The sequence below is a fragment of the Petromyzon marinus genome, chromosome 64, assembly GCF_048934315.1.
Source record: "Petromyzon marinus isolate PM22_M1 ecotype Great Lakes invasive population chromosome 64, UKy_Petmar_22M1.pri1.0, whole genome shotgun sequence".
NCBI classification, from domain to species: domain Eukaryota; kingdom Metazoa; phylum Chordata; class Hyperoartia; order Petromyzontiformes; family Petromyzontidae; genus Petromyzon; species Petromyzon marinus.
In genome coordinates, this window is record NC_133730.1 from 2,764,212 (window position 1) to 2,782,741 (window position 18,530).

At 48.1% G+C, this 18,530-nt stretch overlaps 1 protein-coding gene across 2 annotated transcripts in view; it reads right to left on the reverse strand.

Annotated features, from left to right (window-relative positions):
- The window catches only part of LOC116956305 (vitamin K-dependent protein S-like), a 34,881-nt gene extending 16,952 nt beyond the window's left edge, over positions 1 to 17,929 (reverse strand). Inside the window, exons 1-5 of one of the 2 annotated variants that reach the window (XM_032977819.2) lie at positions 17,665 to 17,929; positions 7,118 to 7,275; positions 4,629 to 4,653; positions 1,805 to 1,876; positions 199 to 321 (exon numbers count right to left, since the gene is read on the reverse strand). In XM_032977819.2, the coding sequence (XP_032833710.1) occupies positions 199 to 321; positions 1,805 to 1,876; positions 4,629 to 4,653; positions 7,118 to 7,275; positions 17,665 to 17,761 (475 nt within the window). In that variant the 5' untranslated portion in view covers positions 17,762 to 17,929. The remainder of the gene's footprint in view (positions 1 to 198; positions 322 to 1,804; positions 1,877 to 4,628; positions 4,654 to 7,117; positions 7,276 to 17,664) is intronic. The other variant, XM_032977818.2, reaches the window with a different exon arrangement.
- Positions 17,930 to 18,530: the final 601 nt, after the last annotated feature.

The window sequence follows — 18,530 nt, forward strand, 5'->3', positions numbered from 1 at the left end:
AAAAAACAACAACTCTGATAATGTATTATGCACTGTCCTTGAAATTGATTGGTCCACACCCGAGACAGCTTTCCTTAGAGCCCAGTCTCACATGGTGTTGGACCAGATGACGCCAAAAGGCATCTTTGTGTGGCTGGAGGACTCTTTGAAGAAGTGAGGGGTGGTGGTAGTGGTGGTGGTGGGGGGGGAATTTCTCACCCTGGGTGCAGTTCTTCCCCTTCCAGCCGTCCTTGCAGACGCAGTGGTAATCGGCCTGCAGACTGACGCACTCCGCGCTGCCCGTGACGTCGCACGGCAGAGGAACGCACTGGTCCAGGATGTCTGCCGTCGCCGCACACACCGGAACGCAAACGGTGTAGCGGTCCGGTGCGCTGGACTCGCCGGTTCGAATCGACGTCCCGCTGCGGCAGCTCAAAAAACGGCGGGTCAAGCGTCTTAATTCCAGCACGATGAGACGGTGGGAGCAAAACCACCGTGAGTCGACTCGCAGGTCACGTGCGGTGGGGTAGACCGTGGGTACTTCCGCCTAGTCGGCGTGGAAGAGTAGGCCAAAGCACCCTCCGGAGGGGTTCTCTAAAGCTCCGTCTGGCGGAGGCCCCCTGCGCCAGCAGTGGCACAAACGCGGGGCTCGCCGCTGCGCCACCGCTCCACTCGTAAAAGTGGAGTTGATTTTGCCCATGCTGCGTGTACTTTTATCGTTGGATTTTTATCGTCGTTCTTAATTTTATCCGCGATTGCGAGTGTCGTCGTCGTCGGCTTTTACAGGAGACTCTTGAATATCCGCGGGGGGCCGCGTCCTGGGAAAGTGTCGCAAAATCCAAAACCGCGATATTCAACGCTTAAGTCCCACCCACCTACATCATGGGGTTAGGTACACGGCAACCAAAAATAGACATGTCACAATTTAAATAAGCACCATACTTAATGCCAAATAAACTGAAAACTAAATAATTTAAATAAATATGTAAAAACCTTATACAAAAAAGCCTTGCTCGACAATAAATAAAAAAAAGAATAAATACGATACTTACTCATGATGCTGATGTTGATGATCCAAAGCGGATGTGTGTGTGTGTTTGTTCAAAAGCGGGGAGCGGTAGTGTCGCGGTTAGCACGTTGCGTTACAAACCCGGCGACCCGAGTTTGATGCCCGCGCAAGCAACAACGCCAGGTGAGGATTATCCGAATCGGTCCTGGCCCTTCCCTAGCTCTGTGGAACTGTTGCAGACACTCACGAGAGATTATGATCTACTCACGCGGTTGTCCAACAAATGATTGGGGCCCACTCCTGTACAGAATATGCCTTCAGCGCGTGTGTGTGTGTGCGTTGAGTACCCTAACAGGGGCGTTGGTGCCCAGTAAACAATGGGACGGTGGGGTCCAACGGCTTCTAACCCACAAGCCACGGTCGCCCTCACGTTGTATGGGTTGCTGGTTGGGCACCTGAACGGATGTTGGCAATTTGAATGTAGTTGGACACGTAGGCTTTCGCGACAAATATCATCGACAATAGAGTTTTCTTTTGGGTTAGATCGCGTAAATATATAAATGTGCCGTTAAACAGGTGGGCTTCTCCACAATTCTGGCTGTCGCCTGATGAAGCTGGTTGTAATCACTGGCGAAACGTTGTAATCAGATTGTAAATGTTGTGGCTTGGCACTGCAACACACCGGTGTGCTGTACTAGTGACGAATTGGCACGTTCTGTTTACGTGACAACCCTTACTGGCTGTGTCGGGTGGTGGCGGGTTTAGCGACACAACATTTATATATTTACTCGATCTAACCCCCCCAAAAAAACGTACCATTGATGCAGGATCGTACGATGTTTTCAACCTCAGTCTGGGCTCTTGGCTTCGTCTCCTGCGACTGGCAAGCTACGCACAAATAAACACAACGAGCAGTACTACAGGAACAGTCCCAACGTTTACGCATTTTACTAAAAAGAGACACTGTAAACAATTTTTACATTTGCCAGGTAAGGCCCGCTGAGCTACAGTATAAAGCTCTTTTCAGAAGCGACCTGGCTAGCACAAATGATAGCTCAACGAAGTGGCTTATAGTCATCACGTGTAAATTCATAGCAGCCAAATACCCTAAATGCATGTTTATAAAATGTGGAGGGGAAAACTGGCAAAAAATCCACGCGACCCCCGGGAGAACATGCGAACTCCAAATATACGGCAGGAGTCGGGGTCGAACCCACGACCTCCTGTATACCAGGCGAGGTAGTTAACATATCCTAGCCACCGTGATGATGATGAGAGAGAGAGAGACACGCAAACTCCAAATATACAGCAGGCGTCGGGGTCGAGATCGAACCCACGACCTCCTGCATACCAGGCAAGGGAGTTAACATCTTGCCACCGTAGTGCCCACACTGAATAAGCTCATCTAGGTGTAATGAAAGTAGAGCCTACATGCGCTGTGAGTGGACTAGTGGCCACGGCAAGTAATGACAGGGAAGTCAGCCGACAGTACGAATGCACTAGTGGCCACGGGAGGTATTGACAGGGGTATCAGTTGTGAGTGCGAAGGGACTGGTGGCTACGGGAGGTAAAGACAGAGAAGTCAGTTGTGAGTGTGAAGGGACTGGTGGCTACGGGAGGTAATGACAGGGGAGTCAGTTGTGAGTGCGAAGGGACTGGTGGCTACGGGAGGTAATGACAGGGGAGTCAGTTGTGAGTGCGAAGGGACTGGTGGCTACAGGAGGTATTGACAGGGGAGTCAGTTGTGAGTGCGAAGGGACTGGTGGCTACGGGAGGTATTGACGGGGGAGTCAGTTGTGAGTGTGAAGGGACTGGTGGCTACGGGAGGTAATGACAGGGGAGTCAGTTGTGAGTGCGAAGGGACTGGTGGCTACGGGAGGTAATGACAGGGGTATCAGTTGTGAGTGCGAACGGACTGGTGGCCACGGGAAGTATTGACAGGGGAGTCAGTTGTGAGTGTGAAGGGACTGGTGGTTACGGGAGGTAATGACAGGGGAGTCAGTTGTGAGTGTGAAGGGACTGGTGACTACAGGAGGTAATGACAGGGGAGTCAGTTGTGAGTGTGAAGGGACTGGTGGCTACGGGAGGTAATGACAGGGGAGTCAGTTGTGAGTGTGAAGGGACTGGTGACTACAGGAGGTAATGACAGGGGAGTCAGTTGTGAGTGTGAAGGGACTGGTGGCTACGGGAGGTAATGACAGGGGAGTCAGTTGTGAGTGCGAAGGGACTGGTGGCTACGGGAGGTAATGACAGGGAAGTCAGTTGTGAGTGCGAAGGGACTGGTGGCTACGGGAGGTAATGACGGGGTTATCAGTTGTGAGTGCGAACGGACTGGTGGTTACGGGAGGTAATGACAGGGGAGTCAGTTGTGAGTGTGAAGGGACTGGTGGCCACGGAAATGATCGAGAAGGGAACGTGGTCAGGTGATGGAAGAGGACGGTGGAGCCTGCCGGTGGGGCGAGCGTCCAGAGTCAGCGAGAAGGATCGATAAGGGGAGTGGGGCCTCGTGTTGGTATATAAGGGAGATTCGCGGGAAACTCGGGGATGTTGTGGTGGGGTCTCCGCCTGGTGTGAAGTGAACGCGTCTTCAATAAAGTGCCATCTCAAGACAAGTGTGTCAATTCGTCCTTACATTTCCAAAAAAAGGCCGTTCGTCTTGTACATTTAAAATAAATCCTATCAAGGCATTTTAAATAGAGATATAGAAAATCAAGACACCTCGTGAAACATCTTTAGCATTGCCATGACACCCGTGGTGGAACCCCCATCCAGCAAACGAGAGTGTGTGTCGCGTGTGCAACAAAATGCAGTTCCGTCTAATTTTTACAAAAGTTGCTCTTGTGTTACTGAGCTGCATCCAACTTCCGTTTATGATTCTAGCCCGTGTTTAACCGGAGCAACCCGGACTACAACGCTGTTTACTGCGTCACGTGAAAATTGAGACCGCTATCACGTCGGATTTAGCGAGACCTCCTACCCACAGCATTACGAACGCGTTAGGCACGCACATAAGCTATGTTGATTAACTACGAATAACCCAACCGCTAATGGTTATTCATTGCAATTTTTATGAATCTCATCAACCCTCCAACGCCCCGCTCTGGTCTTCGCACGTGGTTGGCTCACAAGTGACGACATCACATTTATCCCTCGTCTGTCCAAGATCGAAACAGGAGGAGGGTTTCTCCACGAACTTCTGTGGCTGCCGCCTGATGCTGCTGTTCGTTGTTGTCGGAATTCCCGGCAAAAAGTCACGGTACTCGAATTGTAAATGTTGTCGTGCGTCTACTCTCCAACACACCGGTTCGTGCTGTACTAGTAACGAATTGGCACGTTCTGTTTACGTGACAAACCTTACTAATTGGCTGTGTCGGGTGGTGGCGGGTTTGACGACACGTTTATATTTACGCGATCTAACCCAAAAAAAACCCTCTGTTTGGATAATATTGGTCGCAAAAGCCTACTACATGTTAAACATTACGAACGAGCGAACTATATTAGGCTTTGCCAAGCACTAAGTACACGTCGCATTTCACGGTGTAGCTATTTGTTGTATTCAACAGCACACACGCTTTTACAATATTACACATTTGAGTGCACGTGAATTATGTGTGGTTATTTTTTGTGCCAAGTTACTTACCTAAATATCTTGGGTAGAAATAGTCCTGCAAGGTGCAAAACGCGTCACAATAATCATCTCACATCCCAGCTCTCCACATCTCCCAGTGCAACAACCTATGTGTAAGTGGAGGCCTTGGAGCCAGGAGTGACCCGAGTTAGGCGATTGCAGGACGGCACGAATTTATCTGAGCGAGTCTTGCAAGGATTTGGGAATGTTTTTCCACAAACACTGAAACGAGGCTCTGGCCCAACACAACAAAACAATCCACCAGGCACGCACGAACACAATATGAAGCGTTGAATACCAAAGTAAGTCTTCTTTGTGTGCAACACATCGATACACACGAGGGATTGGCAGGTTGAGAAATATGAAATCACTCATGTCCCATGCTTGGTTCGTAACTTTCTTTGTTGGATGATACTGTCATGTTATACTGCACCATTCATGGTAATAGCATCCCATAACGATGTACATTAATTATATATATGTAAGGACCCTATCCCATGTAAAGCCACTACCAAGCAAATGAAAACCCTCCTACTACTACCAAGAAAAATCATAAATGAATTTAACAAATAAAGAAAAATGGCACCAAAATAAGGGCATCTGCCGGCCTGCGTTTCTTTTTGTGAATGAAAATTGGACGGCGCTTTGGGAGATTTCACCCAGCGCAGGCTGCCGCTGGAACAGCAGACAATGACTACACGACAGAATGAATGATATTTGTTTTCCTATCTACGTGATTTTACCGAAAGAACCATAGAATATGTAAAATGAATGACACATTATGTTAATGCGCAGGTAAGCTCAAAAGCAACAATGGGCGCGACTATCACGGGCTTTGTCGATCCACAAATCGTCTCCTTCAATCCAGAATTCACGTGCTGGGAATCACTTTACCGATTTAAAAAAAATCACCTTGATCAATGCTCGAACACATAGACACGTGTTTTCAAAATATCATAGCTTGATCAATGCTCAAACACATAGGCACGTGTTTTCAAAATATCATAGCTTATCCATGCTCAAACACATAGACACGTGTTTTAAAAATATCATAGCTTGATCCATGCTCAAACACATAGGCACGTGTTTTCAAAATATCATAGCTTATCCATGCTCGAACACATAGACACGTGTTTTCAAATTATCATAGCTTGATCCATGCTCACACATAGACACATGTTTTCAAAATATCATAGCTTGATGCATGCTCGAACACATAGACACGTGTTTTCAAAATATCATAGCTTGATCCATGCTCAAACACATAGACACGTGTTTTCAAAATATCATAGCTTGATGCATGCTCGAACACATAGACACGTGTTTTCAAAATATCATAGCTTGATCCATGCTCAAACACATAGACACGTGTTTTCAAAATATCATAGCTTGATCCATGCTCAAACACATAGACACGTGTTAAAATATCATAGCTTGATCCATGCTCAAACACATAGACACGTGTTTTCAAACTATCATAGCTTGATGCATGCTCGAACACATAGACACGTGTTAAAATATCATAGCTTGATCCATGCTCAAACACATAGACACGTGTTTTCAAAATATCATAGCTTGATCCATGCTCAAACACATAGACACGTGTTTTCAAAATATCATAGCTTGATGCATGCTCGAACACATAGACACGTGTTAAAATATCATAGCTTGATCCATGCTCAAACACATAGACACGTGTTTTTAAACTATCATACCTTGATCCATGCTCAAACACATAGACACGTGTTTTTAAACTATCATAGCTTGATCCATGCTCAAACACATAGACACGTGTTTTTAAACTATCATAGCTTGATGCATGCTCGAACACATAGACACGTGTTTTTAAACTATCATAGCTTGATCCATGCTCAAACACATAGACACGTGTTTTCAAACTATCATACCTTGATCCATGCTCAAACACATAGACACGTGTTTTCAAACTATCATAGCTTGATCCATGCTCAAACACATAGACACGTGTTTTTAAACTATCATAGCTTGATCCATGCTCGAACACATAGACACGTGTTTTTAAACTATCATAGCTTGATGCATGCTCGAACACATAGACACGTGTTTTTAAACTATCATAGCTTGATCCATGCTCAAACACATAGACACGTGTTTTCAAACTATCATACCTTGATCCATGCTCAAACACATAGACACGTGTTTTCAAACTATCATAGCTTGATCCATGCTCAAACACATAGACACGTGTTTTTAAACTATCATAGCTTGATCCATGCTCGAACACATAGACACGTGTTTTTAAACTATCATAGCTTGATGCATGCTCGAACACATAGACACGTGTTTTTAAACTATCATAGCTTGATGCATGCTCGAACACATAGGCACGTGTTAAAATATCATAGCTTGATGCATGCTCGAACACATAGGCACGTGTTAAAATATCATAGCTTGATGCATGCTCGAACACATAGGCACGTGTATAGCGTTTTCCTTCCGCTCCTCCAGGCTGCGGAACTCACCGTCTCCGACTCGTTCTCAAACACCTCCCGTGCCTCCTCCTTGCTGCACACCTCCTCGACGCACTCCCGCTCCAGATTCCCCTTCTTGAGCTCCTCGAACATCAGGTTGGCTCTGCGCACCCTCAGCAGGAACTCGCTGGCTCGCTGCGGCGTCAGTGCTGCAGGAAGAAGCCAACGGGAACGTTGGTGGGGGGCGACACCTCGCTTGTCAATTGCGCAATACCTCCTCGAGGGCCCCTGTAACTCCTTCCCTGCAGTATCGATGTTTTTTGTCCTTTGCTGCTGCTGTGTTCATCCACCGCCATGGATCTGCCTTGTGAAATCGCCGGGCAACTGGCTGAGCGGGATCATCCGTGTAACGTATCAAAATAAACTGAACTAATCGAAGCATAAAAATAAATTTCACTGTGACTAATAGGTTAGGTTTTCGTGGCTGTGGAGTATAGCTCCGATGTGGTGTTTTGGGAGGTTTTACCTTCTTCAAGTTCCTGAAGAACGTGGAACGAAACGTCGGGCATCGTGCCCCAACCTCACATCGTGATACAACCCTAAAACAAGGAGCTGTACAGCACAACGCAGTAGTACTGAGGACAACGATGACTATTTTCCACAACGAAACAGTTTGGGAAATTTCTCACCATTATTTACGAGTAAACTGCTGAATCTGAACATGCCATGCATCATCATCATCATCGACTTTGCTATTTCCAGTGATTTGTTGCAGTCAGAAAAAAAAAACGTTGAGTTCAGCCCTAATCTGTTTACAGTCGGCAGATAATTGCTTAGTTTTCTCTGGGCTGCCATAGGGCAAAGTCCTAAGCTGTGGATACAGACAGCCTAAACCAGGGGCGGGGAACCTTTTTTCTGCCAAGGGCCATTTGGATATTTATAACATCATTCGCGGGCCATACAAAATTATCAATTTCAAAATTAGCGTGTTATATTTGGTCAAACATTTAATTAACTCACCCCTAATGTGATGGCTGGAACTGCTGCTCGTTGGCGAGGCGTGTGATGATGTTAGCTGGTATTGACGATGTTGTTGCTACTCGCAACTGCTTTTCCAGGTTTGCTCCCAGATTTATTGAATTTCGAGTCCCGCCTGCGGTTGCCTTGACAGGGCCAGAGACCAAATGATTTCGCGGGCCTTATATGGCCCGCGGGCCAGACGCTCCCCACTCCTGGTCTAAACAGAGACATTTGACCTTCATATATAAATGAGCCGTTGGCTGTACAAGTGAGCATAAGCGATGGGTTTCGGATAAAAAAAAAAGAACAATATGAATTCTGATTTTAAAAATGAGAATTTCGGATTTCGTGTCGGATTTACAGATCGTGTACTAATTGAAACGTGTCTTCGTGTTGACAGAAGTGGTGTCGCACGAAGCCACGTGACGCCTCTATTGGCGAAAGTGAAGAGACACGTGGGAGTCGTTTTTCCGCAACGTAATAATTTCGGATCGATCTGAAACTCAACATTGCTTTCGGATGACATCAAATATATATCAGCAATACAACCCGATTCCACACTTACAAAGTTAAAGTCAAAGACCCCCCTCAATAGAAATAACGGACTGTTGGGGCAAGTACTGTAAATACTTTAAATTTTCCTGTCGATGGACAGATATATTTAGGAGAAATTGTCCACTTAATTTGTTAGTTATATTATCCACAACAATGCCAATTATTATTTTGGGTTGTGGCTGGTTGATGATGATAATTCGACCACGCAGGTGTGTGTGGGGTGGTGAAAGCGGGCAGCACAAATGAACACGGAGCAGGCTGTCGCCACCAAAATCATCCATAGTTGAGGTTTTTGTTTGGGTTAGATCGCGTAAAGATATAAATGTGTCGTTAAAACCCGCCACCACCCGACACAGCCAACTAGTAAGGTTTGTCACGTAAACAGAACGTGCCGATTCGTCACTAGTACAGCAAATCCGGTGTGTTGGAGAGTAAATTCACAACATTTAAAGCACTATACCAGCTACTACCCCCCCTCCATCACTATACCAGCTACCCCTCCCTCCATCACTATACCAGCTACTACCCCCCTCCATCACTATACCAGCTACCCCCCCCCCATCACTATACCAGCTACTACCCCCCCCCCCCATCACTATACCAGCTACTACCCCCCCATCACTATACCAGCTACCCCCTCCCTCCATCACTATACCAGATACTACCCCCCCCCCCCCATCACTATACCAGCTATCCCCCCCCCATTACTATACCAACTACTACCCCCCCTCCATTACTATAGCAGCTACTACCCCCCCCCTCCATCACTATACCAGATACTACCCCCCCATCACTATACCAGCTACCCCCCCCATCACTATACCAGCTACTACCCCCCTCCATCACTATACCAGCTACTCCACCTGTTGTATATATAGGCCTTTTACCAAAAATTAATATTAACAATAATTCTGCCATTTGTTTAATAATAATAATAATCATCGATAAAATAAATAAATAAACAGCCTGGTTACCAAAACGAACAAAATCATCTCTGATTCAACAGCATTAATTGATGAGACCAAACAGTTCTCGTTGAAACCCTCTGCTGCCAGACCACCAAGATTATATGGCCTTCCAAAGATACACAAAGGAGATACACCCCTTCGTCCCATCGTCTCTACTATCAACTCCCCCACCTATAAACTGGCACGTTTTCTTGCTGATATACTGCGACCTTTCACTGGAAAAACCACCTCTGCGGTACTAAATTCTACTCACCTGGTATCGACAATCAAAGGTATTTCCCTGTCCCCAGACGACCTGCTTGTCAGTTTTGATGTGATGTCCTTGTTCACCAAAGTCCCGGTACCTGACACCATCGCTATCATTGAAGACCTGGTTCATCAAGGACTGCATACTGATGTACCCCCCCTGGTGAGACATTGCTTAACCAACACATACTTCACCTGGAATGGAACTTTCTACAAACAAACTGAGGGCACCCCAATGGGCTCCCCCCTATATCCGGGTGTAGCCAACGTATTCATGGAAAAATTTGAAACTGACGCCATCCAGACTGCCACTCTACGCCCGACCTTATGGAAGAGGTACATGGATGACACTTTTGTCATCTGGCCACATGGCCAGCCTGCTCTAGACCAATTCCGCGACCACATCAATTCCATACACCCAGCCATCAGATTTACCATGGAGGTCGAAAAAGATGGCAAACTACCCCTTTTTGGATGTCTTAATTAAAAGGAGACATGATGGTTCAATGAGCCACTCTGTCTACAGGAAAGCTACCCATACAGATGCTTACTTGAAACCGGATTCCCACCACCATCCATCCCAGAAGAACTCCCTCATCAATACTCTATACCATAGAGCCCAATGCATTTCCGACCAGGAACACATTACCAGTGAACTCAAGCACGTACACCAGGCTCTCAGGGCTAATGGTTACTCCGACTACACAATCCGCAAAGCCATCACTCCAGTCATGAAGAAGGATCCTCTTGTGGAGCCACTCAAAACCATCACCTTACCCTAGATTGCAGGGGTCACTAAAAAGATCTCCAAAATCCTGAATAAACACAAGATCCAGGTCCAATTCAACACAGTACATAAAATCCGTGATCCGGTTCCATCTGTAAAAGATGCTGTTCCAGACATACAGTACCCGGGCGTTTACAAACTAAAGTGCCTCTGTGGTAGTAGCTACATTAGAGAAACCAAACGACATATCTCGGACCGCATCCGCGAACATAAAGTAGACTTGAAACACGGGAGAACGAACTCCTCTGCCGTGGCAGATCACTGATATAATTCAGTGGGCTCACATGACATTGACTTCTCCAAGACGGAGGTTCTTTGCAAACCAACCGGCTTCTATTTTACGATGACCTTCAGACCGCAGCTCTTTCGCTGGCATTGACTCTTAATACCTCTCACACCACGGTTAATAGTATGGTTTACAACATGGAGTATAACAGCGCCTCGCAGCTGTCTCTCTCCCCCTCCTCCGTTCCGACCATGGATGAACTCGTTCGTCTGAACGGGGCTCGTAGTTATCCGTGGTGCTAAAGTTGAGGGTAAGAATCCACCCATTTTTTCGCCATATAGCATTGTGATATATAACAACTTATTGTTGGTAGCTTAGCTGATTGGAGAATATATAGAGTTTATTGATAACATTGAGGTAATTTATATTTTAGTTTTTTATTGGTTTACTATATAGTATTCATTATATAGTGTAGTGTACACCCAGTTATTGTTAATAGCTCAGATGTGTAGCCATTTCTGTGACCAGTCACAAGCTAATCACTCAGCTATTTCAATGCTAAATTCTATGCTAATTCCTTTGTCAAGGGGTGCCTCTGTGGATGTGTATGCTTTGACTTTAACATAGCCATTTCTGTGACCAGTCACAAGCTAATCACTCAGCTATTTCAATGCTAAATTCTATGCTAATTCCTTTGTCAAGGCGCTCTGTTTCTTCTCACACAGCTTAAAGGTCGCGATCTGAGCTTGGCTGTGTTCGCTCCAGCGCTGTCCTCCAGACAGTCTCGTCCCTTCACCTGATGAAGGCCGCTTGTGTTGTGGCCGAAACGTCGTGAGAATTTTATTGTGTTATTTTATTTTATCAATTTATTATTTTATTCTCATTCTACGTGACTTTACCGAAAGAACCAAAGAAGATGAATCCTTGCAGTCACGAAAGCTTTAAATCGAAATTTAAATAAACACCCTCAAACCCGCTACCTCCCACAAGGACCAACCATCTGGAGGTCGTAAAAGGCCATTAAATAATAAACTCCGGGGCAAAGGGAGGTTAACGACGATCTGCAAAATCTCCAGATTACCAAAGGACAGTTCACAAACAAATATCCAGAATCACAGGCACGGACACAGAGCACAGGGCAAACGGACATTATAACTGATATATATTTTTGTGTACGGAAAAAGTTTAAGCTTGGCTATAAGAACAAGTCGACATTATAGACTGCAGTATTCCTTATATTATTTCTTATTGTATCTTTCTATCTACGTGACTTTACCAAGAGAACCAAAGTACATGAGTTCCTGCAATCACGAAAACTTAAGACCAAACTAAGCGATATCTCTGACCTCGAGAAAAAAAAAAGCACGGATCCCTGGATGCAGACAGGAAGCAAAAAGTTAATCAAACCCTTGAAATACCGGAGGTAACATCTAATGACATTACAACTCTTGGTTAAACATAAACCAAATAATAATCATAAGAGATTAGACCTAGGGTAACTCAAAAGAGACACAAGAAAATAGGTCAAACACACAAGACCAGGTAATATGTATTCCATGAAATCAGAGCCTCCCCGGCCGCCTTTGTCTTCCAACAATTTGACACAAACACATGGTAGCCATAAAACACGCATGAAGGGAGAGTGCCTCCCCTCCCTAATAGGAGAGAACACGAAGAGAGGGGTTGGGAATGCACACAAACAAAATATGATGGTAAAACAGTCAAAGGTCAAAAAGGGGAGGGAGGGGGGGGGGCAGCCAGGCCGCTGCTGCCACGGGGGGGGAGGACGGTGACAAAGGGCACGTGTTCTTTTTTCTCTCTCGCAAGAGACGCGGAGAGAGGAGAGAGAGAATTTCACATTTAAGCTCGGCAAGGGACAGCTCTGCAAAGCAAGAGTGCTGCGAACGACAGAGTCTTGCTAAGGGGCAGGCTGGCTCCGGGGCATGGTCTCGAGATCAACCATGGGTGTCGTGTCTCACAGAGAGAAGGGACGATGTGTTGTTAAGAGCCGAGTTCGGCATGAACCCACAGAGTATCGCTGAAAAGTTTTATTCTACATTCAGTCCGATGTTTTGAGCCGCTTGCAGAATCGAGGATTGCGGTAAGCTGTATCGTCCTAAGCTATCAGAGTTGTGTAAGAGGCGTGCAAATACAATTTTCAAGTTTTGAGAGTGAGTGATCCAGCCAGCGACGAGCAGCTCACAGCAAGAGCCCTCGTGGAAGAAGGGCGAAGAGCACGAAAGTTGAGCAACGACAAAGCGCAGCCGTGAAGTAAGGGGCGGGTGTCCGTGTGAAGCTGGCAGCTGCACGATCAAGGAGAGAGCAAGAGAAATGAGAGAGAGAAAGAGTGCCGAGCGACGGCAAGCAATCAACCCGGAGAGAGGGCGGAAAGCGCCAAGCGTCGACCAAGCGAGCATCGCAGAGGACCAGCAGCAGCGGATGAGCGACGGAAGCCATCGTGCATCGCCAGAGAGAACGGAGCAGTGGAAAGAGCCCGAGAGCCAGCGCAGCCCTGTCCGTGTGGAAGCTGGCAACTGCACGGTGAAGGAGAGAGCACGGAGCAGGGGAAAGAGCCTGACCAGCCGCCCGTGAGGAAGAGTGTCAGCGCCAGCGAGAGCGCCGTGGGTCCGACCCACACGCGCACCGACCAGCACCAGCTGGGAGCCGAGACAAGAGCGAGGAACGGCGACCAGCGGACGGGCTGCGGGCGCTATCTGACGACGAGATCATCGCGCGCCGACGGCGAGCGTCGTGCCGACTCTTCCACCCAGCTGTGGACAGAAACTGTGGCCGCCCCCGAACAAGAGAGAGAACGAAGCCGTTTGTACGACCCTCCCCCACACTCGCACCCTCACGACGCATCGCCCGGCGTCTGCTTTACGCAAAGAATTGAACAAGTGGCAAAGAAGACACACAACACGCATACCGGGACAAATAATATTGTTCGAAAAAGTTATCTTTGTGTTTCACGAAGGGTTGCCATTCCAAGGTGGTGCGTTAAATATCAACTGATCGTGCAGAACATTGCCGCCCGTCAAGTTACATGAATACGATTGTAGAAGTATTTTTAGTCATTCATTTTTGTTAATTGCATAATCTTGCCCATGAATTCATTTCCGTGTACGTTTTGCCTTCGGGACATGGTTGTTTATTGCCCTTCGTATGAATATCGTTGCATGAATTTTTAAGGACTTTCCTCTCGCCGTGTATGCTCGAGTACTCTGAGGAATAATCGATTGTACTGTTACCCAGTTAACAAACGTGATCAATGGGGGTTAAATGTATGGATCCACGAGGAGAACATCTCAAGGAGTACTGTGTTGACAATTCCAAGCATAAGAGTTCGCATATTAGAGTGTTATGTTTTTGTTTAGAAATGAAAGTTGCTTAACACAGAAGTGTCTGAGTGGTGCCTTCCTAAGTTCATGCGTAATAATCTTAATTATGAGAACTGTATCCTGCGGTGAGATTTGAATTTGGAGACCTGACATAAAAACACTAAGACATAATCAGTAAATGTTAAAGTGAGAATAATTGTATTATACCGATTGATAATACGAACCTTGACAACGAAGCCGAGCTTAATCTAGCATACTTACAGCACACCTGCATAACTTCATACTATTAATAGTCTTATCCCGATTGATAATACTACCCTCAACAACGAGGTTGAGCTTTATTATCATAAGGGTGTGCATTAGCATAATCGCACGTATTTGCACAAATCAATGCGATTGTATTTCTAATTAGCATAATTTGTGCGCGTAATTACATACATTAACATAATTTTGGATAATTACGCTATTTCCCAATTTCATTTTTTTATTATTTTTATTACATTTAAAATACCCGGCATATACAACACCCCCCTCCATCACTATACCGGCTAACCCCCCCCCGCCTCCATCACTATACCAGCTACTACCCCCCCTCCATCACTATACCAGCTACTACCCCCCCCCCTACATCACTATACCAGCTACCCCCCCCCTCCATCACCATGTCAGCTACTACCCCCCCTCCATCACTATACGAGCTACTACCCCCCCCCTCCATCACTATACCAGCTACCCCCCCCCCTCCATCACTATACCAGCTACCCCCCCCCCACCATCACTATACCAGCTACCCCCCCTCCACCACTATACCAGCTACCCCCCCCCCTCCATCACTATACCAGCTACCCCCCCCCTCCATCACTATACCAGCTACCCCCCCCCCCTCCATCACTATACCAGCTACCCCCCCTCCATCATTATACCAGCTACCCCCCCCTCCATCATTATACCAGCTACCCCCCCCTCCATCACTATACCAGCTACCCCCCCCATCACTATACCAGCTACCCCCCCCCCCCTCCATCACTATACCAGCTACCCCCCCCCCCCTCCATCACTATACCAGCTACCCCCCCTCCATCATTATACCAGCTACCCCCCCCTCCATCACTATACCAGCTACCCCCCCCCATCACTATACCAGCTACCCCCCCCCCCTCCATCACTATACCAGCTACCGCCCCCCCCTCCATCACTATACCAGCTACCCCCCCCCTCCATCACTATACCAGCTACCCCCCCCTCCATCACTATACCAGCTACCCCCCCCTCCATCACTATACCAGCTACTACCCCCCCCCCTCCATCATATACCAGCTACCCCCCCCCCATCACTATACCAGCTACCCCCCCCCTCCATCACTATACCAGCTACCCCCCCCCATCACTATACCAGCTACCCCCCCCCCTCCATCACTATACCAGCTACCCCCCCCCATCACTATACCAGCTACTACCCCCCCCCTCCATCACTATACCAGCTACCCCCCCCCCCTCCACCACTATACCAGCTACCCCCCCCCTCCATCACTATACCAGCTACCCCCCCCCCCTCCATCACTATACCAGCTACCCCCCCCCCTCCATCACTATACCAGCTACCCCCCCCTCCATCACTATACCAGCTACCCCCCCTCCATCACTATACCAGCTACCCCCCCCCTCCATCACTATACCAGCTACCCCCCCTCCATCACTATACCAGCTACCCCCCCCCTCCATCACTATACCAGCTACCCCCCCCTCCATCACTATACCAGCTACCCCCCCCCATCACCATGCCAGCTACTAACCCCCCCTCCATCACTATACCAGCTACTACCCCCCCTCCATCACTATACCAGCTACCCCCCCTCCATCACTATACCAGCTACTACCCCCCCTCCATCACTATACCAGCTACTACCCCCCCTCCATCACTATACCAGCTACCCCCCCCCCTCTCCATCACTATAACAGCTACTACCCCCCCTCCATCACTATATCAGCTACCCCCCCCCCTCCATCACTATACCAGCTACTACCCCCCCTCCATCACTATAACAGCTACTACCCCCCCCCCCTACATCACTATACCAGCTACCCCCCCCCTCCATCACTATACCAGCTACCCCCCCTCCATCACTATACCACCTACCCCCCCCCTCCATCACTATACCAGCTACCCCCCCCCCCTCCATCACTATACCAGCTACCCCCCCCCTCCATCACTATACCAGCTACCCCCCCTCCATCATTATACCAGCTACTACCCCCCCCCCCTCCATCACTATACTAGCTACCCCCCCCCCTCTATGACTATACTAGCTACCCCCCCCCTCCATCACTATACCAGCTACTACCCCCCCTCCATCACTATACCAGCTACCCCCCCCCCTCTCCATCACTATAACAGCTACTACCCCCCCTCCATCACTATATCAGCTACCCCCCCCCCATCACTATACCAGCTACTACCCCCCCTCCATCACTATACCAGCTACCCCCCCCCCCCTACATCACTATACCAGCTACCCCCCCCTCCATCACTATACCACCTACCCCCCCCCCTCCATCACTATACCAGCTACCCCCCCCCCTCCATCACTATACCAGCTACCCCCCCCCCTCCATCACTATACCAGCTACCCCCCCTCCATCATTATACCAGCTACTACCCCCCCCCCTCCATCACTATACTAGCTACCCCCCCCTCCATCACTATACCAGCTACCCCCCCCTCCATCACTATACCAGCTACCCCCCCCCCTCCATCACTATACCAGCTACTACCCCCCCTCCATCACTATACCATCTACCCCCCCCCCCTCCATCACTATACCAGCTACCCCCCCTCCATCACTATACCATCTACCCCCCCCCCTCCATCACTATACCATCTACCCCCCCCCCCCCTCCATCACTATACCAGCTACTACCCCCCCTCCATCACTATACCAGCTACTACCCCCCCTCCATCACTATACCAGCTACCCCCCCTCCATCACTATACCAGCTACTACCCCCCCTCCATCACTATACCATCTACCCCCCCCCCTCCATCACTATACCATCTACCCCCCCCCCTCCATCACTATACCATCTACCCCCCCCTCCATCACTATACCATCTACCCCCCCCCTCCATCACTATACCAGCTACTACCCCCCCTCCATCACTATACCAGCTACTACCCCCCCTCCATCACTATACCATCTACCCCCCCCCTCCATCACTATACCATCTACCCCCCCCCATCACTATACCAGCTACTACCCCCCCCCCTCCATCACTATACCAGCTACTACCCCCCTCCATCACTATATCAGCTACCCCCCCCCCCCTCCATCACTATACTGGTTTTTCCATTGCAAAGTTTCACACAAAAGGGGGTCGTGACCCGCGTCAGAGCCGACACGGCAACGAACGTGAAAAGCCCCGAGCGAAGAGGTGACCACAGTCGCCGCGGGGTCACTTACTCGGCGAGGACGACGACGACGAGGAGGAGGAGGAAGAGGTCCTGCCCATACAGGGATGAAGAAGGCAAAGCAGCAGCAGCAGAACGCTGGCCGACATTTTAAAAAAAAATTCCGTGAAACGATGATGATGGGGGGGGGGAGGGAGGAAGGGGTTAGAAAACTCTCCGCTTGTTGTTTGTTTAAAACCCCAAAATGCATTATTTCTTTATTTTGCGCAAGAGGACGTGGGAGGGAGGGGGGTCAGTAAACCGATTTTTTTTTATAAAACATTTTGTGGCCGATCAACATCAAAGTAAACATTGTCCTCTGTGCCCTGCCGTGCCGGCTACTCGCACAAACAAACAGCAGGAACACACGCAGCAGCAGCATCTGCAGCAGCTGCTGCAGCTACAGCTGCTGCTGCTGTCCGTCGGTTCATCCCGCCAGTTCAGAAAACGTCCTTAGGACACAGAATCGAGTGAAACGTGCGCGCGCGCTCTCTGAATTTGTGTGTGCCCACCCTGTTCAGCCCTTTGCGTTGTTTCCTTGTTGTTGGGCCTTAATGTATATATTTTTTTTAAATTGGGAAACGCTCACGCATGATATTTTATACAATCACGTTACCCCCCCCACCCACCACCTTGTTTTGGTTACGCTATATATTTTTTCTCAATGATAACAAAGATTAAAAAAATCTCGTAAGTCCACGGGTGAATGTTAAAAAAATCTCGTAAGTCCACGGGTGAATGTGCTGAATGAAGACGACAATAATTAATCTCCCATGTACATTAAAAGAGAGAGAAGGGGGGCATCAACCACGGATAATTGGAGGAGAAAAAAACCCTAGCGCACATGAAGTGCGGTCGAATCATCATCGGCCTACACGC